This window comes from Humulus lupulus, chromosome 2, assembly GCF_963169125.1.
Source record: "Humulus lupulus chromosome 2, drHumLupu1.1, whole genome shotgun sequence".
NCBI classification, from domain to species: Eukaryota; Viridiplantae; Streptophyta; class Magnoliopsida; order Rosales; family Cannabaceae; genus Humulus; species Humulus lupulus.
In genome coordinates, this window is record NC_084794.1 from 8747839 (window position 1) to 8775455 (window position 27617).

General features: G+C 32.9%; 6 protein-coding genes and 1 non-coding gene across 10 annotated transcripts; 2 read left to right on the top strand and 5 right to left on the bottom strand.

Moving 5' to 3' along the window:
* Positions 1-1436: 1436 nt before the first annotated feature.
* TRNAT-UGU (transfer RNA threonine (anticodon UGU)) lies at positions 1437-1508 on the bottom strand. The gene has a single exon. It is a non-coding gene; the product is annotated as a tRNA-Thr (tRNA).
* Positions 1509-1589: 81 nt separating this feature from the next.
* LOC133817176 (uncharacterized) lies at positions 1590-4759 on the top strand. 4 transcript variants are annotated; one of them, XM_062249595.1, is made up of 8 exons: positions 1590-1865; positions 2007-2068; positions 2158-2556; positions 2809-3036; positions 3199-3294; positions 3474-3532; positions 3921-4062; positions 4144-4759. In XM_062249595.1, exons 3-8 carry the CDS (start codon positions 2254-2256, stop codon positions 4213-4215), a joined length of 900 nt encoding a protein of 299 aa, XP_062105579.1. In that variant the 5' UTR covers positions 1590-1865; positions 2007-2068; positions 2158-2253; the 3' UTR covers positions 4216-4759. The 4 variants fall into 4 exon arrangements, with proteins under 4 accessions (XP_062105579.1, XP_062105582.1, XP_062105578.1 ...); XM_062249598.1 differs by having other exon boundaries at positions 2013-2068; XM_062249594.1 differs by having other exon boundaries at positions 1591-1865; positions 2242-2556.
* A 400-nt stretch (positions 4760-5159) lies between these two features.
* Positions 5160-7291, bottom strand: LOC133817175 (28 kDa ribonucleoprotein, chloroplastic-like). Its single transcript, XM_062249593.1, has 4 exons — positions 6641-7291; positions 6447-6548; positions 5747-6025; positions 5160-5531 (listed from the first exon to the last, which is right to left on the bottom strand). Exons 1-4 carry the CDS (start codon positions 7178-7180, stop codon positions 5460-5462), a joined length of 993 nt encoding a protein of 330 aa, XP_062105577.1. The 5' UTR covers positions 7181-7291; the 3' UTR covers positions 5160-5459.
* A 4738-nt stretch (positions 7292-12029) lies between these two features.
* Positions 12030-15331, bottom strand: LOC133817178 (uncharacterized). Its single transcript, XM_062249599.1, has 3 exons — positions 15258-15331; positions 12551-13345; positions 12030-12443 (listed from the first exon to the last, which is right to left on the bottom strand). The coding sequence occupies exons 1-3, from the start codon at positions 15265-15267 to the stop codon at positions 12409-12411; spliced, it is 840 nt and encodes a 279-aa protein (XP_062105583.1). The 5' UTR covers positions 15268-15331; the 3' UTR covers positions 12030-12408.
* A 1773-nt stretch (positions 15332-17104) lies between these two features.
* LOC133817179 (uncharacterized) lies at positions 17105-18801 on the bottom strand. The gene is made up of 2 exons (XM_062249601.1): positions 18219-18801; positions 17105-17636 (listed from the first exon to the last, which is right to left on the bottom strand). Exons 1-2 carry the CDS (start codon positions 18738-18740, stop codon positions 17313-17315), a joined length of 846 nt encoding a protein of 281 aa, XP_062105585.1. The 5' UTR covers positions 18741-18801; the 3' UTR covers positions 17105-17312.
* A 2508-nt stretch (positions 18802-21309) lies between these two features.
* On the top strand, positions 21310-22366 carry LOC133813886 (uncharacterized). The gene is made up of 2 exons (XM_062246919.1): positions 21310-21816; positions 21932-22366. The coding sequence occupies exons 1-2, from the start codon at positions 21310-21312 to the stop codon at positions 22364-22366; spliced, it is 942 nt and encodes a 313-aa protein (XP_062102903.1).
* Positions 22367-24163: 1797 nt separating this feature from the next.
* On the bottom strand, positions 24164-26429 carry LOC133817180 (uncharacterized). Its single transcript, XM_062249602.1, has 3 exons — positions 25596-26429; positions 24803-25514; positions 24164-24713 (listed from the first exon to the last, which is right to left on the bottom strand). Exons 2-3 carry the CDS (start codon positions 25054-25056, stop codon positions 24554-24556), a joined length of 414 nt encoding a protein of 137 aa, XP_062105586.1. The 5' UTR covers positions 25057-25514; positions 25596-26429; the 3' UTR covers positions 24164-24553.
* Between the last annotated feature and the right edge of the window lie 1188 nt (positions 26430-27617).

The following is a 27617-nucleotide window of genomic DNA, read 5'->3' on the forward strand; positions in this document are numbered from 1 at the left end:
TGATCAATAACGTATTCGCACATTTAGGAAGTTGTCATACAATGTAAACAATAATCATGTCCAGAAATCCAATTCTTCAAATCTAAATGAAGTAAACGGTTTCTATGCATAAATGAACTTAATAATATGAAGCGAAAAACCCTTAAAACTTGATTTTATAAAATTAAGCTACTCAAGTTTCATTTGTTCCTAAACTCAAATAATCAACAAACCAAAATTTGGGATAGTGTCATTGCCTTGACAACAATGTGATAAGCCGATTAAATAATTTTTATTTGGCAAAAACATAAATAATACATATAAAGTTAGTCGTCAGATATATTTTAAATGACAATGTCAGAATTGGAAAATGTCACACACTTTTAAAAAAATAAAATAAAAGGAGAATTCAAGTCAAAATCTCTAATCTATTTCTATTTTTTCTACATTTTTGTTATATTTTATTTAATTTATGATTATTAAATAATTAAAAAAAATATCTAAAATCATCAATAACGGTAATGCATCTTTTGTAACTTTTTTTTTTTAATATTTATTAATAACTAATTTTCTAATAATTATGATAATAAATTAACTATATATAAATTCACATTTATCTTGAAGATTTTACAATTCATGATAATCTTTTTATTGTTTCATATTTCAAATTCAAATTTAAAAATATCTTAATTTATTTATAAATAACTATTTTTTTAATAATTATAATAATAAATAATCATATATAATTGGTATTTATTTCAAAATTTTCCATATGTATTTATCTTTTTATTGTTTTGACATTTAAAATTTAAAATAAAAATAATTTATTTATATTTAAATAAAACATTTAGGAATAACTAATTTTTTAATAATTATAATAATAAATGAATCGTATATAAATTGACATTTATTTTAAAGATTTATTGTTTTGATATTTCAAATTTAAAACAAAAATATCTTAACAATTAAAAATATCAACATCTTGTAGTTTGAATTTTATTTTTGACATTTTAATTATTCATAATTTATCGAAAACCTGCATGAATCTCGCTATATAATAAACATTATCATGAAAAAGAAAATTACGGTCAAGACGCTCTTACTTATCCATATAAGGAGTATGTTGTACGGGTAAAGTGAAAAAGAATCTCTTACATACAATCTCTCAAAAAAAAAAAAAAATTAATTATTACATAAAACTATGTTTTTTAGTTAGAATATAATGAATAACATTCCACAAAATGAAATAGAATTCCTTAAATATAAATCAATACTCCTAATTTGTCATTAATGAGAAAAATATTAATAAAAAAGGAAATTTGAAAATACTTTCGTTATTTAATTTATAAAACTCAAATTGTGTTACTTTTTTTACACTTTTTTATTTGATATATAATTTTTTTTTACTAATTATTAAAAAATATATACTAAATAATAAAGTTTAAGAAAAATAAAAATGCCCCCATGCAGGATCGAACTACAGACCTTCAGTTTACAAGACTGACGCTCTACCACTGAGCTATAGGGGCTCCTGCGTTTTTGAATTTTCATATTTTTTGTTTAATTTATAATTTAGTTTTTTTATAATATTTATTTTCATGCGGCGTCAGTGTCACTCAGATTGAACTCGGCCAAATTGGCTCCATCAATTTTTTGTATTAATTTTTTTTTTTAGTTTCCGGGAAAATCTTTTCTTTTTCCCTCCCGAGAAAGCTAATGCAATATATTTCATGAATTGAATCGCTTCTCTTAAAAACAAAAGAAGATTTCACCATAAATCGAGCGAAACCTTGAACGTCGCTGCACCCTTCTCCCTCCTCCCTTCTCTAATTCTGCGCTTATTAGGGTTTTGTCTTAATTTCTCGGCACTGCCACTCTTTTATAAGGTTATATTTTTATCCGCAAAAACTTCATCAACTTTGTCCTGTTTGGTTACTGGGAAAACCCATGAATATAAATGATCAGGAATTGGAAATGTACATATTAATCTACGACTTTACAATGGTGGCTTTTGTTTCTTATTGTAGGAGCAGATGGAGTGAATGGTCGATTTTATTGGAAGGACTTTAAAAGAAGAAGATTGCACAAGGTATAATGTTTTACGTATTTAGTTACTTGTGTCGATTTTATTGGTTTGTGCAAACTTTTTGAATTTGGTTTTTCAATCTGTGTGCGCAGATAATTTGTTTTTGGCCAATACTCATTTGCTTTTCTGTTAAAATCATTAGCTTTACGTTGTTGTTTGCATGTGTGGTTCCGAAGAACTTAATTGCTATGTCAAAAGATACAAATGTTTCAAGTGAACACAATAGAGATGGACCTGATTACTTTGGTTACTATAAATGTCGAGTTGAAAAGCTATTATCACAAGATGAGGATTTTCAGCTATTTACTTCATCCAAAGCTTTAGAGTTTTCTGGAAAAGAGTCTTGCCAAGTTAGAGGGGAGAATGATTATGGAGCTTCTTGTTCTCTATTTGGTAATGGGGTAGGAAATGAGCTATCTGATTTCAAAAGAGAAAGATTGAGGACATTGCTTCTTCAGGGTGTGAATGTTCTTACACCAGAAGTTGATGAGGTATTTTGGGTGCCTATTTGATCCTTTTTGTAGATTCATGGAATTTAATTTACTAATATGGAACTGAGTCCTTTATTCTTTCTTCAATCTGATGTCTTTGAACTATAAGTGCAAACAAGTTTAATTTTTTTGTAGTGATCGTTTCTTATTTTTTTTAAAAAGTTTCTTTGTAGTTATTTATCCTTGAGTTTAAGTTGGTTACATATTATACACTCAATGGTATAAGAATGTCTCTATAATGCTATATTGCAGATGCTATATCCAGTTGTACAAACGCGGGAGATTCAAATGCATCGAAGAAACAGAAAGGCATCATCAAGTTTAGGTGTGGCAGCAAATAAAGATGGCACGGGCCAATCTCCCCGTAAGAAACTTAAAATTTCTCCTTTAGACCCTCAACTTGCAAGTCCAACTAATCCTGGATCAAATGTTGCTCATAAGATTTCTGTCAATGGGACAACTGGTCCGGAAGAATCTAAGGTGACTAACATTCTCTATTCTTTTTTTCTTTCTATCTTCTTTGGATTCATGTCTGTCAAATGAATTCTTTTGAAGAAGACTAGTCTGCTGTCAATTGGGGAGTTTACATTTATGAACATCTTACAAGTGAGTTTGTTTAACACGCTTGTATGTATCTTTCAGGTGAATGATGATGAACATCGACAGTTCCTGATTGATAACGATAGTCCAGAGGTTGAGGAAATATTGCAGAATGTTTCTGATGAGCTATCTTCAAAAGTAGTTCTCTGAAAATTTCTCTACTACATCTAAAACAGTGCACATATTTTTTCTTCCGTTTTTCAATTTCTGTTTCTTTTGATATGTCACTGATACCAAATGTGGTAGATATGGTGGTTATTTTAACATTAAAATAAGAACTCTATTCGTAGAATTTTATGATGAATGTTGTTTTTCAGCTGGCACACATGGACCAGCAGCTTGAAGAACTTCTTAATGTCGTAGCGTCAGTGTGCAGGTAATGGTTGAAAATAGCTCTTAGTTATTATCTCAACTACAGTTGAATTTTCTAGCAACTGTCATAGAAATTGTGAATGATACCAAATTAGTAACTGGGGATGTGCTAGTTAAATGAAATGCATTGTGTAATACTCTGCAGAACTATTTAGCCAAATATCTATAAGATGGTAAATTGTGTTTGAGCAGATCATTGTTGTATGATCTGTTCATTCTCCATGTTTTTCTTATAATAAACGAAATTTGTAGCTTAAATAGAACTAATTTGTCTCATATCTTTGAAGGGTCATTCAAGCCCCATTTACATCTTTCAGTTATAGCCACACACACACAAAAACCACTTTCTATTAGTACGGTTCCTCACGTAAATTTTTAGCTGTGATGTGCAGGCCAATGACCGTTCCTGAGAAAAATCAGCTTCAAAAGATGATTAAGGAGTTGCCGCCTAAAAATCTTGACCGTGTTGTGGAACTCATTGCACATGCAGAGAAAAGATCTCATGATGAAATTAATGTAGATCTTGAAAAAGAGGTAAAGGAAGAGAAGAGAGCACATGGATACATTTTTTGAATTACCTAGATTTTAATTCTTAGTTGTATCTTGCTTTTGCAGAGTAACATAACACTTTGGAGATTGTATTACTACGTTCAAGCAGTTGAGAAAGCTAGGATGCCCTCGCTGTAGATCTCAGCACGTTCTTGTTTTTGAGTATCTTATAATGATTTTGGTAAATGAAAATAGTCACTAACTGAAAAAGGCTTGAGAGCTAGGCTTTCTTTGGGCAGTAGTACCAACATTTCTTTTGCGGAATAGTGAAGTTAGAAAAAATGAGTCTATAGTTTGACCAGGTTATATTCAAATGTGAGTAGTTTTGGTGATTTTTGGCTTAAACGCAAGCCATAAAGTACATTATTTGGGAAGTATCGAGTTTAGCCATATCCTCATTCTTCAATGTCTAGACTTCTGATGACTTTTCACATGTGCTGGCAGTCATGCTTTGCACTGTACAGATTTTAGTTTATGGCATCGTTTTCCAATACAAGTTTAAATTCTCTATTGTACAGTACAATTTTTACTGGGATTAAAATGTTGGCAGGAATGCTTCGATACAGTCTAATTCTTCTTTTTATTGTCACAGCGTGTCAGGAATGAAGTTGCTTGGATCTTTAGGTATATTGTAATTCAACAAAATGACAAGTCAAAGTAGCAAAAAATTCCTATACTCGAATTACGGTTTTTATACTATTTTAGCTCTATTTTTTATTACAAATTTGGTGCTCAAATTAAATGACTAAGTTCAAATACCAAGGTGGTACAACCGTTTTTACATTAACGACATCAAAGCTTAAATAAGAAACGACAATAATTACAGGATAAGTGAAAAACTCCATTTCAACTCAAACGAGTATTGGAAAACGATGGCACACTTAAACTAAAAACTGACTTCAATGACTTTGTCGTTTGTCTACTGAAACGACATCAAAATCCAAATGCTCTGAAGTTTTCTTTTGGGAGAAACTGAGCAGTGAGCACCATGGTTTAACATCATAAAGTAACAGATACAAAGTGATGAAAGAATATCATCAATTTTACTCACAAAGAAGACATTAAAAAAGTTCGGTTAACAATTATGAAATAGCAAAATACTTCCAAGAAATATGATTAGTACAAGTACATAATGAAAAAAGCTGGCAGCATTTGAGGGATTAAACTATAGCAATGAAAGAAAAAAAAAAAATATATGGGATAATATGGCCTCATCAGTCATCAACCTTCTGCAGGTTTTGGAAACTAAACAAAGAGATTTTCATCCCTCACATCAAGCTTTCCAGTTACAATATATAACTAGAACAGCAATCAAATAGGTAGAAAAATGTAGAACCTCTCTCTCTAAAAGTTGTACTCCAATTCGCAGAGTTCATATCTTTTTAATATGAAAACGAGGTGCGCCTCGGCCTCTGTTCAGCAACATTTACTCTGATTGATCTGCCATCCAAACTCTGAAAACCATGAAGAAAATAAATCAGGCAAAAAAATGTTAAAAATGCATTGAACTACTAGATAAGGTTAAGGACTCCTTGTATCATTGGAACTCAATTGTTAACAAAGTTTGAAAAATTCCCAGGAAATCTTTTATCTTGTTTAAGCATTATGATGATTATTGCCTATTTGGTCTCAACTGCAGACTTGAAAATGAAATGGGGAGTGAAATCACCTGTCCATCAAGAGCAGCAATGGCATCATTCACTTCTATCTCGGTAGACATTGTGACAAAGCCAAAGCCACGTGAACGTCCTGTTTCGCGGTCGTATACTACTCTGGCATTTACCACCTTTCCATGTTCACTGAAAACTTGCTCCAAACGAACATCATCCACTTGCCATGGCAAGTTACCAACATAGATTCTGAAAGAAGGTTCATTCACTCTTGTTCTTTCTGGCCGTGTCCCTCTGGGGGCAGCCTTGTTTACAGTCAAAAGTCTCCCATTTAAATCCTGTTTGCACAACATATGGAAGACTTAAAACACTGAGATATGACACCTATAGAAAAGCCTTCAAAGATAACATGGTCACTTTAGTAGGTGGTTACAGAATAAGGAGCAAAGAATCATAATTTATATTTACAGATAAGTGTTACAAACAATGCAAGTGGGAACTGAAGCAATTTCACTTCTAGACAAATAGTAAGGATTGATAAGTGTTTACGAAATAAGGCACGATGAATCATAACAATGTAATTAATGTTTACAGAGAAGTGTTGTAAAACAATGCAAGCGGGAATTGAAGTAAGGATTGGTAAGTGTTTATAAAATAAGGAACAATAAGTGTTATAAAACAATGCAAGCGGGAATTGAAGTAATTTTACTTCTTGACAAACGGAATTAAGAATTGGTAACAAAGCAAGACAAAACTCACATATTGATGAAACTGCTCCACAGCTTTCTCAGCTTCTTCAACAGTACTCATTGTAACAAAACCAAACCCTCTACTTTGATCTGTTTCTCTATTGTAAATTACCTAATGAAAGCACAAAATACCAGTCAGAAACACACAATTACGATACTTCTACTAAGCCAATTACAGGAAACAAATAAGAAAAGAATCTTTACCTCAGCAATTTCAACAATCCCAGCCTGGTTGAAGAGGTCAGCAAGTTTCTCACTATCAACATCAAAAGGCAAATTACCCACATAAAGCTTGGCCTCTTCAGGTGGGTCAGGGTAAAATTCACCTCCACTCCCCAACAAGCTCTCGTCCCCTGAAGCTTCTTCCTCTCCATCTTTAACCTCAACACCATCAGAAAAGGCTTGCACGCCTGAGCTTACTTCCTCCTCTGTCTCGCTATCTTGACCTGTCCAAGGCAAATCACCTTGATTTTCCCAAGTGGCATCGCCTTCTTCACTTTCTTTCTCCTCTCCTTGAGCCCAGTCTGAGGTCTGAGCCACAAGTAGTGGGACTAGTCGGGAAGGTAAAGACTTGTGTTTGAGAGATGCCCATGAAGGGAGAGAAGGTGAAGATGAGTGTGGAAGGAGCTTTATGGATTTTAACGGAAGTGGGTGAAATGGGTATTGGTTTTTCGGGGTAAAGAGGGTAGGAACTGAGGCTAAACAGCTTTCGGCCATGGATAATGCATTGGTTGCAGAAGGCATGTTTAGAGAGAGAAAGAAGATAGAGAGAGGGAGAGGATAAGGAGTGGGGAAGAAAGTATGGTTTGTCGTTCGAGTCACATAAGCCTTAAACCTTATGCTAAGGTCCAACTGTCCAAACCAAACACTTCAATTTACTCTTTAAAACCAAAGAAGATATTTTTATTCACAAAAGCTTTGCCGTTCATACAAAAATAACATAAATAAAAAATTGAACTTTTTTGTGGTAAAATCCAAAAACGTTATGCAAAGTCCAAAAACAATTGAAACGCTTCTGGCCAGGAACTATGATGCTTCTTTTCTCTTCTTTTTTTTTTTCGAAAGGAAGGAACTATGCTTCTCCAACTCAAAATTTTCTTGTAAAATGATGTAGCTTTTGTACTTGGTCTATTTCTTATATCCAACCACTAAATATTACATAAAAAATATTTATTTTCTTTTCTTTTTGAATTGTATACAATTAATAATTTCACTTACTAACAAAAGAATTAATTTTGTATATTTAAGATGTAATTTTGTTCATGTACATTTTATAAATAAGTAGTATAATGGTACACATATAAACTTACATATTACTTTATAATAATGTAATTTCATTTAAAATATAATGTTATATTGTTTGTAAATAATATTATATAAATAATTTGTTTTAAATATAATATAATGAGATCGATTCTTGAATCAAATTACAATATATATAGCAAAAAAAAAAGCAATATAAAATAAAATTTAGATTTTGAAAGAATATATTGTTTGACGTGGCATTATCACCACAACATATTTTTGCTCTTTTAGTTCTTGAGTTGTGGAGTATATGCATAGTAATATGTTGTATCTTGTCCAAATATTGTTTTGGTTTGCTTGCACATTTTGGCTGTTGAAAATGGAAATTAGCACATAATCATGTGCGGTCATGAGTACATAATTGTTTGTCAATTTCTTCCAAAATCAATAACTTTCTAAAATTGAATTAATTAACTTCTTCAAATGGATGATGGTTGACATAGTTTTGGAACACACATTCAATTAATCCAATCAATCTTGATGAATGTATTCTTCAACATAATTGAAATAGTAAGCTAAACGTGAATACCTACAAATAAAATTATTTCATACTTAAATCGGTCTATGATTCACTTTCTAACTTCACAATTATGAAATGTGAAAAATAAACGAGACCTATACGTAATATTTAAAAAGACCTTCAATCATTCTTGCTGTAGATATGCTATGTGTCAATCTTTCTAATGTTTATTCTCGCTCATTTTCTCTTCTTCAAACTGAGCTAAAAATCTAACGATAGAACTGTTAGAATTAATATGAAAGTAGACATATGAACAATTCTATATACATGTAGGCGGAATTAATATATGAATGAACATATGCAAAAAAGAATCGAATATTGTATACCTCCAGCCATTGCTATTGATAACCTCGATCTAGCTTTAGATCTACAAAAGAAAATGAACAGAAGTTAGAACGAGTACACGGGCTTCCAAGCTCTCACTAACTCTTTTAGATGGAGTTACTGAAAGTCAGAATGAGCAGCGAGCTTGGGGACCGGTACTCTATATTTATAGAGTGAGACCTACCATCAGAGTCTCTGCCACAGATTGAGATATTTCCTCAATCAGTTGGGATATGAAAAATCGGGTAACAACAAATCAGGTAACAAACAATGTTGACCATTAATTAGAATATTTTGTCAATAAATTAAATATTGACTTTAATATATTAAATCAATTAGTTGATTTTATATACCAAATAAATAATATTCTAACATTCTCCCACTTGGTCAGCATTTAAATTAATGTATTACTTAAGCCCGACGATCATCCCTGTTAGATAATAAACACATGAATCATGGCGATAGGTCCTCTTTTTATGACGAGTATTATCTTCCATGTATTACAATATATTTATTACATAACAATGTAATTTATGTGGCTATGTACTTAAACGAATAAACCTTATGTTTATTCAGGTCCTATGAAAGTAAAATTTTCTCAAATAAAATTAAGATGCGCATAAATATGAGAAAATATCAAAAATGAGAGTTTCATTGATAATAACTTCAGTTTGTACAATAAATTTACATAAGGGAACCAAGTCCCATGTTCACTACATGATCCTTGAATTTATGAGGTGACAAGCCTTTCGTCATAGGATCAGCAATCATCAATTCAGTGCTAATGTGTTGAATGACCACTTTATTTTCTTTAACACGTTCTCTCACGGCTAAGTACTTGATGTCGATGTGCTTGCTTCGACTACCACTCTTGTTGTTCTTAGCCATGAATACAGCAGCTGAATTGTCGCAAAACATTCTCAATGGCCTAGATATAGAATCTACAACTCTAAGGCCTGAAATGAAACTCTTTAGCCATACACCATGCGATGTAGCCTCAAAACACGAAACGAACTCGGCTTCCATAGTAGAAGTAGCAGTCAAGGTCTGTTTGTTACTCCTCCATGATATAGCTCCACCGGCAAACATAAACACGTAACCAGAAGTTGATTTACGTGAATCAGTACAACCAGCAAAGTCTGAATCTGAGTAGCCAACTACTTCTAGGTTGTCGGTTCGTCTGAACATGAGTTTGTAATCCTTAGTACCCTGAAGATACCTCATAACTTTCTTTGCAGCTTTCCAGTGGTCTAATCCCGGGTTACTCTGAAATCTTCCTAGCATTCCGACAGCAAAGGCAATGTCGGGTCGTGTGCACACCTGAGCATACATCAAGCTTCCAACAGCAGAAGCATATGGGATGTTCTTCATTTCTTCCTTTTCAAAATCATTCTTTGGACACTGGCTCAAATTTAATTTATCACCCTTAACGATAGGAGCAACACTTGGTGAACAATCTTTCATCCGAAATCTCTCTAAAACTTTGTTAATGTAGGTTTCTTGAGATAGACCTAAGATACATTTGAATCTATCTCGATGGATCTTAATGCCAATGACATAAGACGCATCACCCATATCCTTCATCTCAAAGTTCTTTGAGAGAAATTGCTTCACCTCATGTAGCATGCCCTTATCATTGGTTGCAAGAAGAATATCATCCACATATAAAACAAGAAAACAAATCTTACTCCCACTGATCTTCTGGTATATACATTGATCCATGACATTCTCTTCAAATCCAAAAGAAGAGATGACATCATGGAATTTTAAATACCATTGGCGGGACGCTTGTTTTAAACCATAGATGGACTTCTTAAGCTTGCACACCAAATGCTCACCATCACTAGAGGAGAATCCTTCTGGTTGTTTCATGTATACCTCCTCCTCTAGGTCACCATTTAGGAAGGCAGTTTTCACATCCATCTGCTGTAGCTCTAAATCGAAATGAGCAACTAATGCCAGGATAACTCTGAGGGAATCTTTCTTAGATACCGGAGAAAAGGTCTCCGTGTAGTCAGTTCCTTCTTTTTGAGTGAATCCCTTAGCAACGAGTCTCGCTTTGTGTCTCTCAATGTTGCCTAATGAGTCTTTCTTTGTTTTGAAGACCCATTTACACCCAATAGCCCTCGCCCCATTAGGCAACTCAACAAGATCCCAGACTCCGTTGCTTTTCATAGAATTCATTTCTTCATTCATGGCATTGTACCACAGTTCCGATTCTTTGCTATTCATAGCTTGTGAAAACGTTTCTGGATCATTTTCGCCTCCAATATTGTAGTCAGATTCTTGCAAATACACAATGTAGTCACTAGGTATCGCCGATTTTATTGTCCTAGTGGATCTTCTTAAGGCTACACCAGCAGGCTCTTGAGGAGCGGGTGGTTCAGCTTGTTGTTCAACAATTATAGGCAACTCTTGAACAACTTGATCCATTTGAACTTCATCATTGACTTGTGGATCTTCAACAATTGGCTGTGGTGGTTCAACATCCATTTGGACTGCAGGGGTGTTATCGACCACAATCAATCTTGCTCTTGAGGTGGAGGGTTCTAAAGGATCTTTCTCAGAACCTAAGTCCTTGGATTGATCACTCCCACTAATCAAGGCATTTTCAAGAAATTTTGCATTCCTTGATTCCACAATCCTAGTGCTATGAGATGGACAATAAAACTTGTAACCTTTAGACCTTTCAGCGTAACCAATAAAGTATCCACTTATGGTCCTTGGGTCCAGTTTCTTTTCTTGTGGATTGTATACCCTAACTTCAGATGGGCATCCCCAAATGCGTACATGTTGCAAACTCGGTTTCCAACCTTTCCATAATTCAAAAGGAGTTTTGGAGACTGCCTTGGTTGGAACTCGATTTAATATGTACACGGATGTCTTTAGAGCTTCAGTCCACAAGGATTTAGGAATTTTAGGGTTGCTACTAAGCATACTTCGCACCATGTCCATCAATGTTCGGTTTCTCCTTTCTGCAACACCATTTTGCTCGGGTGTACCGGGCATGGTATATTGGGCAACAATCCCATTTTCTTGAAGAAACTTTGCAAAAGGACCAGGTGCTTGTCCATCTTCAGTGTATCTACCATAATATTCTCCACCTCTATCTGATCTTACTATCTTAATTTGCTTGTTGCATTGTTTCTCTACTTCAGCTTTAAATATCTTAAAGACATCTAACGCTTCGCTTTTGTTATGAAGTAAATAGATATACATGTAGCGTGAGTAATCATCTATGAAAGAGATGAAGTATTTCTGACCATATGAGTCCATGTCTGGACTACATATATCAGTATGTATGATTTCTAATAGGTCAGAACTCCTATGGACACCACTTTTCTTAGACTTGGAGGTATGCTTTCCCTTAATGCAATCCACACAAGTATTAAAATCAGTAAAATCTAAGGTATTGAGTACCCCATCATTTACTAACCTTCTAATTCTATCAATAGAGATATGTCCCAATCTCCGGTGCCATAATGTAGAGGAATTCTCATTCATAACACATCTTTTATTGCCAGCGTGAACGTGCATAGTATTATAAGCGGTATTGTTTTGTAAATTAAGGCAGTAAAGACCATCAGACAAAATACCATTTCCAACACATTCAGATTTATTATATAAATTAAAAGATTTGTCTGAAAATGTAAAGGAAAAACCAAAAGGTACAAGTCTTGAAACGGAAATCAAGTTTCTAGAGAAACTTGGTACATAAAATGTCTTTTCTAACTTTAAAACAAAACCGCTACTTAAAACTAAATGGCACGTTCCTATAGCCTCCACATGTGAGCCCATCTTGTTTCCAGATAAGATGCTTTGCTCACTTCCCACTGGCTTCCTTAGGTTTTGTAAACCCTGCAAGGAATTTGAAATGTGAATTGTCGATCCAGAATCAATCCACCATGTGTTAATATTAACATTAGCCATATTAGATTCATAACATACGAATGAAATTGGATTACCTTTGTCGTCCATCCATTTCTTGAACTTGGCGCATTCCTTTTTCGCATGTCCCTTCTTTTTGCAGAAAAAACATTTGATGGAATCCTTCTTTATATCGCCTTGGGGAGGCACTTTATTTTTCCCCTTGTCCTTCTTGGATGGTTTGCGTTTCTTGCCTTGGGTGGCCATGTGAGCACTTTCACCTTGTTCCTGCAGGAGCCTTGCTTCTTCTTGAGCACACATGGTTATCAGTTCATTGATAGTCCATTTGTCCTTATGTGTGTTGTAGGAAATTTTGAAAGGTCCATATTGAGGTGGAAGATGGTTAAGGATGTAGTGGACCAGGAAGGTTTCAGGAATGACTACATCGAGTTTCTTCAGTTGAGCAGAAATGTCCCTCATCTTTGAAATATGTTCTCTAACTCCTTTGACACCGGTGAGTTTTGTGGATGAGAACTGGTGGATGAGGTTGTTGTAAAGTGGTTTGTCCGAAGTGTCGAACTGCTCATCGATCAGTTTGATCAAGTCTTTGACTTTCTCAGGTTGCTCCACCGATCCACGCATTCCCAGAGGGATCTTGGACATGATGAACATGATGCTGAGGCGATTGGACCGCTCCCATTTCTCATATAGTGCGATCTGAGCAGCAGTGCTAGTCGCAGTGATTGCAGCAGGTTCGTCCTTCCTTATTGCGTAGTCCATGTCGGCGCAGCCTAAATGAAGAAGAACTCGTTCCTTCCAGATTTTGAAATTATCACCCCTAAGCTCAGGAATTTCGGTAAGGATTTCAGCAAAACTAGAGGATGATGAAGAAGCTGCATGAATAGGATTACAAACTTAGATTTAGAAGATTGAGGCTTAATGAAGTCATGTTTTACCAATGTATAACATGCTGAAGATTGAAATTTTATTAAACAAAAGTTGCCTGTGGGCTAAATTTTTAATTTAATAAAATTGGATGTAAAGGATGATAGATTATTCAAACGAATTATTTGGGATAAAGTAAGGTTTGAAACTTCTATCTTTATTAAACTTTATGATAAAACTATTAAATTAATTATCATAACTCCTGTGGGTAAATTAAGAAAATTAATTTAATATATTATCCTAATTAATTATATAAATATAATAAAATCCCTGTGGGGTAAAATTGTTATATTTATATAATCAATCACAATTTTGTCCATTATGTGATCCTTTCAAATTAATATATAATTTTATATAATTAAAGATGCTGTGGCTACTCCCTAATTATGTAAAATTATATGGTTCACTAGACATTATGTTTTAGGCTCTAGGAAGACCTAAGAACAATTTCGTTATAACATAATAGGCAATCACAGAGAGTAGTGCTCCTAGTGTGGTCGTCCGAAGATCATTAAAAACCGTTCTAGATTGAGCATTTGTCTCAGTTTCATGCGTTCTTATGTCAACCACAAAATTGTTTATGAATTATTCATAATTTTATTCACCCTAAATGTTTTATGAATATTTTATGAATAATTTATGGAGATTAATGTGCTAAATATTATTCAACCTATCTTAATGTTTTGAATATAATCTAAATATATCTAGCACAATAATGAAATATATATAATGTATTTAAAATTATAAAGGCATACATATAAAATTAAAGATAATTATACTCAAAATAAATTTTGCATGAATAAGAACAAAATAATCATACAAATTAGTATAATTAATTATATGTACGAAAATACAATAATTCCATATATATACTTAATGGTAGAAAAAATCATGCTTAATAAGACAATAACATCATTTACTGATTTCGTGAATTAATAAAATAATTGCACAAACTTAATTGTAAAAATTTCTTACATTCTTAAAATAGCACAATTATTTAATATTGCATGAATAAAAGAAATATACCATACACCAAAATCAAGTAAGTGCACATTTTAATTAATTTCCAAATATATAATTTACCAAAATTATATGTTTTAATTAAATTGGCAAGATAAAATTTATTGTCCAAATTGGTTCGAAATTCATGTCTAAAGAGATTCATGACGTTAGATTGATTAAACAACAACAAAAAATCGAAATTTAATATCAAAATTGTTTTTGGCCATAACCGGGTACATGAAGGTTGCAAAACTGATTTTGGATTCTCAAAACTTGATTTGGAAACATAGATCATTAGAAAAAATAATCTGAAGGATTTCTAATGGTACTTATGTGGAAAATTAGTTTTGAAACAAAAAATCAAAAAATATGAGACATTAAAACTCTCTATCAAAATAAAAATAAAAATAAAAATTATGAATATGGCCCTCAAACAATATATAAAACTATATACACGAATATATAATATATGTGTATAGATGAAGACATAGGCACATATATAAATCATAAAAAAATATATGTGTATAATTTGTTTATATTGCCAAAATATGTTAGATATAACATATATGTAAACACAAAACAATACAAACACAATAAAATTACCAAAAGAAATTTTGTTAAATGTAGGCCAACCAAAACCGAAGATATATGTATATATATATGAATATGAATATGAAGGCATATATAAATCAAATAAATATACATGCAGATAAAATTAGCAAGGCAGAGATGTAGACTGGCGACTGATACCAAATGTTAGAATTAATATGAAAGTAGACATATGAACAATTCTATATACATGTAGGCGGAATTAATATATGAATGAACATATGCAAAAAAGAATCGAATATTGTATACCTCCAGCCATTGCTATTGATAACCTCGATCTAGCTTTAGATCTACAAAAGAAAATGAACAGAAGTTAGAACGAGTATACGGGCTTCCAAGCTCTCACTAACTCTTTTAGATGGAGTTACTGAAAGTCAGAATGAGCAGCGAGCTTGGGGACCGGTACTCTATATTTATAGAGTGAGACCTACCATCAGAGTCTCTGCCACAGATTGAGATATTTCCTCAATCAGTTGGGATATGAAAAATCGGGTAACAACAAATCAGGTAACAAACAATGTTGACCATTAATTAGAATATTTTGTCAATAAATTAAATATTGACTTTAATATATTAAATCAATTAGTTGATTTTATATACCAAATAAATAATATTCTAACATTACATCTCTCCATTCTCGTTTTTCTTTTACTCATCATTCAATTATTCTTCATCTACCATCTTCAAATAAATGATACGTTTAATTAAAGCTTAACATTCTTTCGTGGTACTCTTATGAGCTCTACACGTTCAGACAAACTTCATTGAACTCTAAGTCTACAAATAAATCTGCTTCAAGCTCTACTTCCTGACACGATCATTTTGAGTCATTCACTTGCAAGGAGCTCTTTCAAACTTATTCTTTGCAGCAGACTGGCTTTGAGTTCTTCTCTACAAAAATGAGCTCTACTGAGCTGTACATTGCAAGGACTTCTGCAAAGAGTCCTCTACTTTGCTCAGTTCTACTAATTTTTATTAAATAAAACAGAGTGTTTAATTTAATTCGTATCATTGACTCACTTATAATAAGCAGAAGAAGACTCAAAATTTAGAGTAATAGCATTTTATATATATACAAAAAACCTTCGCATGTAATTCCTTTATTAATAGAAAATTACTATTTTACATGTAGCAATTTTAAAAATACCATATTTTGGTAAGTTTGGTGATAAAGTTGGCAAGTTACACAGGTGCTACTAGTGTTGGATTGCTAACCAAGTTGGCAAGACTGGTGGCTTGATCAAATTTAATCCCTTTGGATTTGGCTGTAAGAAAAAAGATGAAAAAGTTGTATTCTGGCCTTAAGCCAGCAAAAGGAAAAGAACTTGATCTCCATGAGAGATCTTTTCTAAAATTGCAGCAAGTTGGTTAATTAAATTCTTTAATTTCAAGATATAATCCATCATGGACATATCTCCCTTCTTAATGCATTCCACACCGAAGAACTGGTAGTATGTCCAAACTGTTGGAAATGTTAGAAATAGTTGCTGCAGAAATTGAAGTAAGAATGAAATTATCGAATTAATAATCTGGTTTGAGTTGCAAATTAGGTTGCTCTCTTTAAGAGGTTTGTGGCACTGCCCAGAAATATACAAGAAGACCATCAGCCCCGTCCCCAAAATAAAACAGCTCAGTCGAACATATCCCTTAGGGCTCAAGTCCACAAAATATAAATATATACCATTACACATAAGTATTCCAAAGACTCTTTCCTCTAGGGAGCCACATTTTCTATTTTTAACAATTCATATACATATATATATATATAAAAGTTCCAACACCAACTATCTAAGACATTATCTCGTGGGATAGGGAGTAATAAACCCAGCTGAGGATCAGATGATCTTTCAGGTGCCATTGGATAAAATCTGGATTGAGACTGTCAGTGTCGAGAAAAGTTTGTGGTGGCACAATAGTTGTGTCATCTTTATGACGTTCTCCATATGAGCTTGTCATAAACGAAAGTTTGTTCGATCTAGGCAAAGACTGAAGTTTGAAAGGAAATGCCCTTGAATAATTATCAAGAGTAAGTAAGTTTTAAGCTTTATTTATAGAGGTCTTTACATCAAGAAAAGAAGAAAACAGAATATAACTAATTCTTTAACGAACAACCACTTAACTAACTCTTATATCTTTTCCTCAATTTGTATAAATCATGTACGCTCTTCACAAAGTATATTTTCAAAGCTTATGTTATGTCCATATAGTACAATTTAAATTGCGATATGAAGAAAGAATAAAAGTATAGACATACAAATCAATACACATCGTTTGTGTACAGTGGAATATGTTGAGCTCTCTCATTCATTCATAGACAGGCTTGAAGTTCCTATAAGCAAGCACTGCATAAAAGGGGTCGGAAGACGGGGCCACACCCAGAAACCCCAGAGACCAGCCGAATGGCAATGTATCTCCTTGAGCAGCTTCAGCAGCAGCCGGTGTTTTCTTAATGACCTCAGGCTCAGTAAATCCTTCCACAGATTGGAAGTACTGCTTAACCAGTTGTACCCGACTGTACTCTATCCCATCTCTCCATGCACTTACGGCTTTCTCGTAGAACATTCGATTGCTGAAGCTCACAATGAAAACCCCTCCTGGCTTTAGCACTCGAAACACCTCTGCAAACACCTGATAGCAGTGAGTTTAGTCAATAAGGATGGCTAGGCTAGCATGAGTTTTGGTTACACTTAAATCATCCCACTCTCTTATAACTTCTAAATTATATATCTTTAATTATATGTCCTCATTTTAAATTGTTTTTCTTGCTAGTGATAATGCCATGTATTTAATTCTTTAATGTCATTTTGTGCTGATCTAAGAAGACTGAGAATCATCTTTGAATGTTCATAAACTATAGTGAACTTTCAAGTCTATGCAATGGGGCTAAGTTTTGGCAGCAAAGATTGAGGGTAAAAAATTGAAAAGGTTTTGCGTTAAAGGAAGGCTATTTTGCCTATCGGTCTAACCGGATAAGAGTATCACTCAATGTAGCATAAGCTATAAATAAATAAGCTATAGCACAATATAAAATCATATATATATATATATATTTATACTTTCATGAATCATGATACAAGCAAGCAGTTTAAGTATTAAACCATAAAACCTTGTGATCCCAACGTGAGTAATCTCATAATCACTTATCCACACTATGCATATTTGTCTTAAGCTTATAAAGTTTTCACTGAAGCAAAAAATCAAACATCTAACCTTCTCAGGCTGCTGCAGGTACTGAACACTTACAGTGCACAACACCGCATCAAAGCTGCCATCCTCCATTTCAAACTTCTGATCCTCATTCAAATCCTTGACAAAAAAATAGTCAAGCTGGGGATTCTTAGAAAGCTCTTCCGCATTGAGCCCGTGACCCACAACTTTCTTGTACTTAATCTCCTTCGGTAAATGGCTAACCCAAGAGCTCATGAGATCAAGAATCTCAAACTCAGGTCTCAGCCGTTCTCGGTAGAGGTCAGTCAATGTGGAGATAAACCCATCATCCACGTGGGTCACAAACCGCGGGTAGGCGTAGAAATCTCTGTCTGAATAAGGATTAAGTTTGGTTCTTTCTTCTTGAGAGAGAACCAAGCGCTTGATTTTACCTGCTGAAGAAGAAGTTGATTGATCAGTTGGGTTGTCTTCATTTAACGTGCTCTTGAGTTTTGATGGAAGGGTTTTGGGTTTGAACAGAGAAGTGGACATGGGAAACTTTGGGTTTAAACGAATGTTCATCATTGTTCTTTGTGTTTCAATTTTGTTTATGGTCAAATTCGAAGCTTTTGTAACTGTCGAAGATAATATGTTAATGGCTGTCAGCATTTGAAGAAGAACGAGCTGTAAGCTGCTCTTAGTTTTGGGCCAATAAGTCTTCTTTCTTTTGACGGCCCATATTTTAGGCCCATGAATTGGGGCCATTGGATTGGGATTGAGAAAGAGTGGTCTCCATTTAATGGGCCCAGAAACCTAAAAGTGACATCTTTAAGAGAAGTTAACATAAATAGGGAATCTTAAATAAATTTTAAATATATATGGACAAAAAAATAATTAAGCCAAATATGGTAATACACGGTTAATACAAAATAATAAATATGGAATTCCCATAAACTAAACTAACAGATTCCCATAATTTTCTCACCCACTGCCAATCAAGAAAATTTTTGTATGGTACAGCAATTCATCGACCATTTTTTCCGATTACAGCTTCATATTCTCCATTCTTTCCGATCAAAATCCGATCAAGAAGTGATAGCTGCTACTCTCATCATCGTCTTCGATCTGGCTGCTACTCTCATCATCGTCTCCTTTCTCCAGTCATCCAATTAAAAATTCAATTCAATTTCAGATCTTCTTCTTCTTCTTCTCCGGCAGATCTTCTTCTCCGATTACATCCCCTGCTTTTACGTTCGTTCACATCAGCAAACGCAGAAATCCATCAACTTCTCTGATTTCTCAAACAGGTAAGCAAATCTTTCTTCAAATATACGACATGCAAAATATTTACACAAATAATCTGCAAATTACTTTCTGATAAAATTCTTGACTCAAACTACTTGTTTCAAAACTTTTTTAATTACAAACGTGAAACCAGTTACACACACAAAAACAGAATTTAATGCAACATAAATAAATATGGAAACTGGAAAATAGTTCTCGATTCAGAAAAAGAAACCAGTTACTAAAATAATTTCAACATTAATAATATTCATTCACTAACACAACCAGATACATTTTAAACATCACTAAAAATTATGTTGTGCTATATTGCAGATATGGAGACCATAATAACATTGATTCGTTTTGGAGGAAAATGGACAGATAGATATCAGTATGATGAGTACACCATGACTGGACTGATAATACCAACAAATTGTTCTCTAAACAATTTGGTTCATTTAGTGAAAACTGAAATAAAATGCAATATTCAAAATATTGAGCTGAGTTACCAGTTATCACCAGGTATGCCACCAATGAAATTACTCACTGACAATTCAGTCCTATTCTACATTGAGCTGAAAAAGAAGCAAAATGAAGTAACTGAGCTACCACTATGCATCACCACTGTTGATCAAACAATAGCTGAAACTGTTCAACACACTACATATGAAGAAGAAACACAAAAACATAACACAGATTTAGAAAAGCTAGTTCTTCAACTAAACAACGAGCAATCAGCTACAGAATTACAATATCACGAAGCAACCTACACCAGAAATAACCAGGTACAAACCTTCCCAAATACTACAGACATAGCTGATGATGTAGCAGAATTTATCATAGAGAGAACAGAAGAAAACAAAAGAAAAAGAAAAGAAGAAACAGAAATTATAACTGATCATAAAATTTTCAAAGTTGAAGAAGGCCAGATTTATAAGGACAAAAAGCTCTTAAAATCTGCTCTATGTTATTATGCTATGATCCACAACTTCCAATTCAAGACAAAAAGATCTGAACCAAGAGAGTACCTGGTAACCTGTGTGGATGACAATTGTAACTGGTTACTTAGAGCTTCAAAGTTCAGGAAAACAGAAACATTTAAAATCAGAAAGTATGTAAAAACTCACACCTGCTCCTTGGATATCATTATGGAAGACCACAGGCAGGCTAATTGCAATGTCATTGGGGAACTAATAAAATCAAAATACATGTCAATAAAGAGAGTACACACACCACATGACATAATCAACGACATGCTAGATGATTTTGGTGTTTCAATGGGGTACCAAAAAGCCTGGAGAGCAAGAGAAAAAGCTTTAGAATTGGCAAGGGGAAACCAAGATGATTCATACCAAAAACTTCCCATCTACATTCACATGCTAAAAGTATCGAACCCAGGTACAATTACACACCTGGTTACAGACAATACAGATCACTTCAAATATATGTACCTAGCATTTGCAAATTCCATCAAAGGATGGAAACACTGTAGGCCAGTCATTGTGATAGATGGAACTTACTTGAAGACATCATTTGGGGGAACTTTATTCACTGCTTCAACAATGGATGCTAACAACAACATATTCCCATTAGCCTTTGGAATTGGAGACTCTGAAAATGATTCATCATGGTTATGGTTTTTCACAAAGCTAAAGGAGACATAAGGAGAAAGAGAAGGTACGGTTTTCTTCTTTATATTCTTATTGAAACAAACTAAACTCATAAAATTATCAGTTTAATAATAATCCAGCAATAAAATAGAGAAAACAGTGTAAAATAAAATAAAATAACAGTCATATAAATTAATGAAACCAGTTACTCAGTTAATACTTAATAACCAGTTACTCCATTGTGATTTTGCAAAACAGGTATGGCAATCATTTCAGACAGGCATAAAAGCATAGAAAATGCTATAGACCATGTATACCCAAAAGCTTTCCATGGAGCATGCATATTCCACCTGTTAAACAACATCAAAGTCAATTTTGGTGTCCATGGGGAGGACCTAAACCTAAACTTTGTCAAAGCAGCAAAGGCATACAGGGTACAATCATTTGAGCACTACATGCATGAAATAGACAAGATTGACACACGCATAAGACCGTATTTACAAAAAATTGGATATTCAACTTGGTCTAGATGCCATGCTCCAACAAGAAGATATACAATGATGACATCAAATATAGCTGAATCAATAAATGCTGCATTGAAAGCTGCAAGAACGCTGCCAATCACTACAATGATGGAGGGCCTTCGAAGTTTAGTTCAAAAATGGGTATGGAAAAATGGTAACGAAACAAACGGAACATTCACACAAGTAACAACAGATACTGAAACTGTGCTTAGAGAAAAATTTATTCGTGCCATTAAATTTCAGGTACCTGACATATATTGAGCACTGAATATTATTTATCAAAACTCTTAGTAACCAGTTACTCAAAAATATCACAGTATCCAGTTTCTAACATGTGTTTCTCTACTAAAATAAACAGGTCTTCCCAGTAAACACTATACTGTACCAAGTTGTGGTTGAACAGAAAGGAAATTTTTTGGTCAACCTAATGGAGAAAACATGTGAATGCAAAAGATTCCAACAAGACGAAATACCGTGTGCACATGCAATAGCAGTATTCGCCAAAACACGGCTGAAAACATATGATTATGTTGCTGATTACTACAAAACTACAACTATGAAAGCAACATATGACTCAACTGTTCATCCATTGCCAAATGAAGGCGAATGGACACTGCCAGAGACTTTAAACATAATTGTCCTACCACCAAAATCAAGAAAACCACTAGGCCGCCCTAGAAGGAAAAGAATCAGATCTAGAGGAGAACCAAAGGTGCAAATAAAATGTGGAAGATGCGCACAGCAAGGGCATAATAGAAAAACATGCAGGAATGAACCAATCCCAAAGCTGTGAAACACAACAAAGTCAAAGAAAATAGACAAATAATTTTCTAAAGAATAGATATATTACAATTTCAATATTTTCATTTGATGTAATAAAATTGTATCCTAATGTTTTCTACTTCAATAAAAGTACAAACTTTTTAAACATTTTACATTTTATAAACTTGATACTCAACTTCATGGTTCCAAACACAAAGATGGAGACTCAAGTACCTGGTTACAACACATATTATAGAGAAAAAAAACAGATACTATAAGTAAATTTAACAAACAACTACATATACATGTAACCAACGATTTAAAAACCTAATTATATAACTACAAATCTTTCACAAAAAACAAAAAAACATAAAATATTATAAACTTGATACTCAACTTCTAGGTTCCAACACAAGATATTCAAAAACTGAAAATTCATGTACCTGGTTACAACACATAAAAATATAAAAAAACAAAAAGCAATCACTATAAGAAATTTTAACAAACAACTATATATTAATAAAACCAACTACTTTAAAAACCTAGTTATATAATCAGAAATCGTTCACACAAAAAAAAAAACAACAAACATAAAAAAATCAAAAATAATTTAAAAAATAGAAATAAAAACTAAAGAAACAGTAACCAGTTACCTGAAACATATAGCTTTTACAATCTAACACAGAAGTAACCAGTTACACCATCTTCATACAATAATAATTGAAACCTATATGAAAAAAAAAACATGTACATCACAATATCTTCACACTTTAAAAAAAAAAAATCACCAACACTATTGAATAAAAAAACATACACATTAAAATAATATACATTAAAAAAAACTTTATATTAAGCCAAAAGTTGAAACCAATTCTTTACATTGACCAAAAAAAAAAAAAAAAACCATACATAAGTCCAGTACTAAAACAGTACCCAGTTACAAACCACAACTTCACTATTAAACAACGAAAGAAAAAAAAGACATGGTCGTTAATACAGCTAAAAAAAAAAAAACTCCAACATCTCTACTTATAATTCCTCCTCCTCTTTGATTTCTTTGATGGAGCATCATCTTCTGTCTTGTACCCACCAATCTGCTTCTTTTTTGCATGACTATACAAGTTAATGGCAAGATAATCACGATAGGTAGCAATTTTGGCAGCCATGTTCTTCGGGATGTCATCAATCTTCCCATGAATAAACAAATCAGCATACTTGATAACAAATACTCCACAATCACTGCAAAAAAAAAAACAAAAAACACAAAAAACAGAATATGAAATTACTTAAAAACAAACAAAATAGAAAAATAAACAACAATATACAAAAAACCAGTTACTTACTTATCCTCTTGAAATGGCAAGTCTTTGGCAAAGTTAAAATCAATTGGATCCTTCTTCCCAACAGAATATGGACCAACATTCAAGTCCAAATCTTTCCTAGAACAATAAAAATCAAGAAAATCTAGAAAATATGGTAAAACAACAGAATAAGCCTTCACATATGGCAAAGCAATACTCTCATTCTTCTTCCCCGTCAAAGAATTGTAGACAGTTAACATCCTACTCTTAATGGAAAAGTGAATAAAAACCCAATGCAACTGAACCTTCACATGCACAGGAAAAAGAACATGATCCACATCCACCCAAGGAGTGTTACAAAACAAATATTCACCAATAATGTAATCTGAAATTAGATTATCAAAACGAATGATGCTTGAATCACATTTGGCTGCCACAAAGTTATCATACAAACCCTTGATAGTTGCATCAAACCAAGAGTCTGTAGTTGTAACCCTCTTGTTCAAACCATAAACTAGCTTAATCTTCTTCCTCAGGTAATAAAAACATACATTTATATGCTACAAAAAATAAATAAACATACAAAAGTTAGGAACCTGGTTACTACCCATAAATAAAAAAAACAATTTACAGACAGTACTAAAAGGAACCTGGTTACTTGTCTTAACCATGATCAACAACAAAAACAAAACATCTAAACAAAACAAAGACTAATTAAGAATCATTATACCAAGAACCTGGTTACTAGCCAATATATAATAAAAAAAAAACAAGTTACACACAATGCTTCAAAGAACCTGGTTACTACCCAAAATTTAAAAATATTTTACACACTTATTAACAGGAACCTGGTTACTTGACTTAAACATGATCAACAAAAAAAAAAAAAAAAAAAACATCTAAATAAACAAATACTACTAAATAAACATTATAACAAGAACCTGGTTACTTACAGTGTCCATAAGCTCCTCCCCACAAGTTTGAAGCTTGTAAAACCACATTTTCTCAGAAATTTTAACAAATGAATAATCCATTGGGGGATTGATAATGTTATTGACATCAGAAAATTTCTTCTTCCTTCAAAACAAAATATATATATATATATATATTAACAAACAATTAAATATCAAGAATAATAATATTAAAGAAAATATAAAAAAACATACTTATTCTTAAAATTCATTTTATCCTCAATCCAAGAAATATAATCCAGGCAATCATTCTTTGAAACATTCTGCCCTATTTCATTTTCAAATGGAAGCAATCCTCTAACAATCATCACTTCCACTCCCTTCCTCTTCACAGTTTCTTTAACATCAGAAGAACCAAACTCAGTAACAAAAGGAGACTTGACATGAGTACTAGGTTTATGCTCCCTCTTTTCAATAGCAACAGGAACCTCATCATCATCACCAACCATCACAACCTTCCAATCATCCTTACTCCTGGTAAATTTCTTTTCTCCTTCTGCATACTTAACAGTTTTATCAATAACACTCAAAATCTCTGGATCAACATATACTTCTTCAAAACTTAAACCAACTGAACTGAACTCAGGCTTGTTTGTAAAATCCTATAATGAATAAAAATAAAATCAATTACAACAAATTCAATTTTAAATAAAATAATACAAGAAACAAAACAAAAATAAATTACAAAACCTTATCTCCACCCACAACATTTGACAACTCCAACCCAGAATAAACAGCATCAAAATTTTCATTTAAATCCTTCTCAACACCCTAAAAGAAATAATGAAACTGGTTACAACAGTAACTGGTTACACTAAACAACTACAGAAAGAAAACATACTATTAAGAAAAATAAACTAGTTACCTTACTACCATCAGACTCTTCAGCTGAATCATTTCCACAATCCTAGCCAAAAAAAAAAAAACAATCTGGTTACAACTAAAAATGGTTAAAAAAAACAATAAAGCATAAAAACAAACAAGTTACCTTAGAATCATCAGAAATAGGACTGGAAACATTATCAAAATCATCTGGCTTTTCCCCTTCATTAAAACCAGCACTTTCATCACTTGAATTTGCAACTTTTTCAGAATTTTTTGCAACAAATTTTGCAATCATTGCAGATAAATCACTGAGTTTCCCCATGAACTCAGATCTCATAACTGCAATGTCACTAATAATAGTTTCTTGGCATGCTTTTATTGATGAGATTGATTCACAAATCAATCTCAACTTTTCACTATCAACCTAAAAAACAAAATAAAATACTTTCCAAAACAGCAAAAAAAAAAAAAAAAAAAAAACATAAAAAGAAACCTATAAATTTCAAAACAAAATAATATATTTTTTTTAACTAAAACAAACAACAAAACTAACCAGTACCTGGGTACCCGGACTACTGTCTCCATCTTCAGCACACACATTCGGCAAGTATAGAGGCTCAAACTTAAACTTCTTTACTGCCAGTTTCTTTCTCTCCTCAGAAGACGGATAGACATTCAGGATAGTCAACTGAATAAATTAAAAATATATATATACAAAATCAAAAAAACTGGTTACCATCAACTGAAACCAGGTACACAAACAAAAATCCAAAAATGAATCAAACAAATTTAGCAAGAAACCAGTTACAAAACAAAAAGATTATATCTTCTGATTGTTGAAAACCTTTCCCACCAAGTTTGCATAGAACGCATTATCTGTACTCTTCCAATTCAACAAACGTGGAAATTTTTTCCCAACCCGTTGACAAAACTCAGGACTCAACTCAGCTATACTTTCATAAATCCATACAAGAAAAGCAATGGGAAACCCAAGAAGTTTGTAAGGGTGAAGGCCAACCTTCCCATCAACGAACAGTCCATCAAATATTTTATTCCCACCCTTCAAAGCAGTTTTCAAATAATGAAAACTCCTATCCCATACAAACTTGCCAAAACTAATATTTGCTAATTCAGAAAAATCTCGATCAACCATCTCAAAAAAGAAATCATCAACCAACTTATCACTAGTATAGCCGTACAAATAGTTAACTAGGATATGAACTATACCCAATTTGACAACATCCTCATCATCAACTAGATCCTTACTAATAAAAGCATTGCGTAATTCAGACTTTGACACCTTACCAACAAAACGGCCAAATATTTTTTTCTTAAACAAAACTTTCTTTTTTTGAAAACGACTTAAATCAAAATCAAAATCACCATCACATCTAAGACCCGTAACTAGAGCAAACTCTTCAATAGAAAACCTACACACTCTACGACCAAGCTTAAACCACATTTCCTCTTCCTCCCTCTCATGAGATACCTCTCTCAATAACACAAGCTGGGCAAGTTGAGTTTGAAAATGAATATCACATACTTCTAAAAAGTGCCCAAATGAGGTCTTCTTAAACAATGATTTCTGACTTTTAGTCAACTTAGATTTCAAGTCAGTAATGACACTCTTGTCATTAAAATGTTGAACCTTACTACCAAACCTCTTGGAGGGGTATATCTTTAAATGAGCCTGCAGAAAAAAACAAAACAATTAAACATGCAACCAGTTTCAAAAAATATAAACATGAAAAATTTATAAGTACTTTACATTTATAAAACGACTTATATGTATTTAACTTTGTATGGTTTAAATATACATATAAAAAAAAAACAATTCATTCACTAAGGTAAACAAGTTCAAAACTCATTAAGCAACATCGTTCACTGTTATCTGTAAAGTAACCAGGTACATATGTAACCAGGTACACATGAAACCAGGTACCAAAAAATAATAAAACAGTTTAACAACAAAAAAAAACACAACAATAACAATAAAACAAACACAAAACAGAATTTAAAATTATGCAAATTAACTACAAATCTACAAGAACCCAGATACACAACCATAAAAAAAATTAAAAAAACAGAATCCACATGTAACCAGGTACAAAAAAAAAAAAACAGTTTAACAACAAAAGAAAACACAACAATAACTATAAAACAAACACAAAACAGAATTGAACAT

Bases quoted from the DNA above. Each gene is read 5' to 3' on its own strand.
- LOC133817176 (XM_062249595.1), top strand. From the start codon at position 2,254: ATGTCAAAAGATACAAATGTTTCAAGTGAACACAATAGAGATGGACCT. The intron at 3,533-3,920 runs GTAATGGTTGAA...TGTGATGTGCAG, and splicing joins GTCGTAGCGTCAGTGTGCAG to GCCAATGACCGTTCCTGAGA. The intron at 4,063-4,143 runs GTAAAGGAAGAG...TTGCTTTTGCAG, and splicing joins ATGTAGATCTTGAAAAAGAG to AGTAACATAACACTTTGGAG.
- LOC133817175 (XM_062249593.1), bottom strand. From the start codon at position 7,180: ATGCCTTCTGCAACCAATGCATTATCCATGGCCGAAAGCTGTTTAGCC. The intron at 6,549-6,640 runs GTAAAGATTCTT...TGCTTTCATTAG, and splicing joins GGATTGTTGAAATTGCTGAG to GTAATTTACAATAGAGAAAC. The intron at 5,532-5,746 runs GTGATTTCACTC...CATGGTTTTCAG, and splicing joins TTGCTGCTCTTGATGGACAG to AGTTTGGATGGCAGATCAAT.
- LOC133817178 (XM_062249599.1), bottom strand. The intron at 12,444-12,550 runs GTAATCCAATTT...AATTCCTTGCAG, and splicing joins GAAATGGATGGACGACAAAG to GGTTTACAAAACCTAAGGAA.
- LOC133817179 (XM_062249601.1), bottom strand. From the start codon at position 18,740: ATGATGAACATTCGTTTAAACCCAAAGTTTCCCATGTCCACTTCTCTG. The intron at 17,637-18,218 runs GTTAGATGTTTG...CACTGCTATCAG, and splicing joins ACCTGCAGCAGCCTGAGAAG to GTGTTTGCAGAGGTGTTTCG.
- LOC133813886 (XM_062246919.1), top strand. From the start codon at position 21,310: ATGGCAATCATTTCAGACAGGCATAAAAGCATAGAAAATGCTATAGAC. The intron at 21,817-21,931 runs GTACCTGACATA...TAAAATAAACAG, and splicing joins TTCGTGCCATTAAATTTCAG to GTCTTCCCAGTAAACACTAT.
- LOC133817180 (XM_062249602.1), bottom strand. From the start codon at position 25,056: ATGGTTGGTGATGATGATGAGGTTCCTGTTGCTATTGAAAAGAGGGAG. The intron at 24,714-24,802 runs GTATGTTTTTTT...TTTGTTTTGAAG, and splicing joins AAAATGAATTTTAAGAATAA to GAAGAAGAAATTTTCTGATG.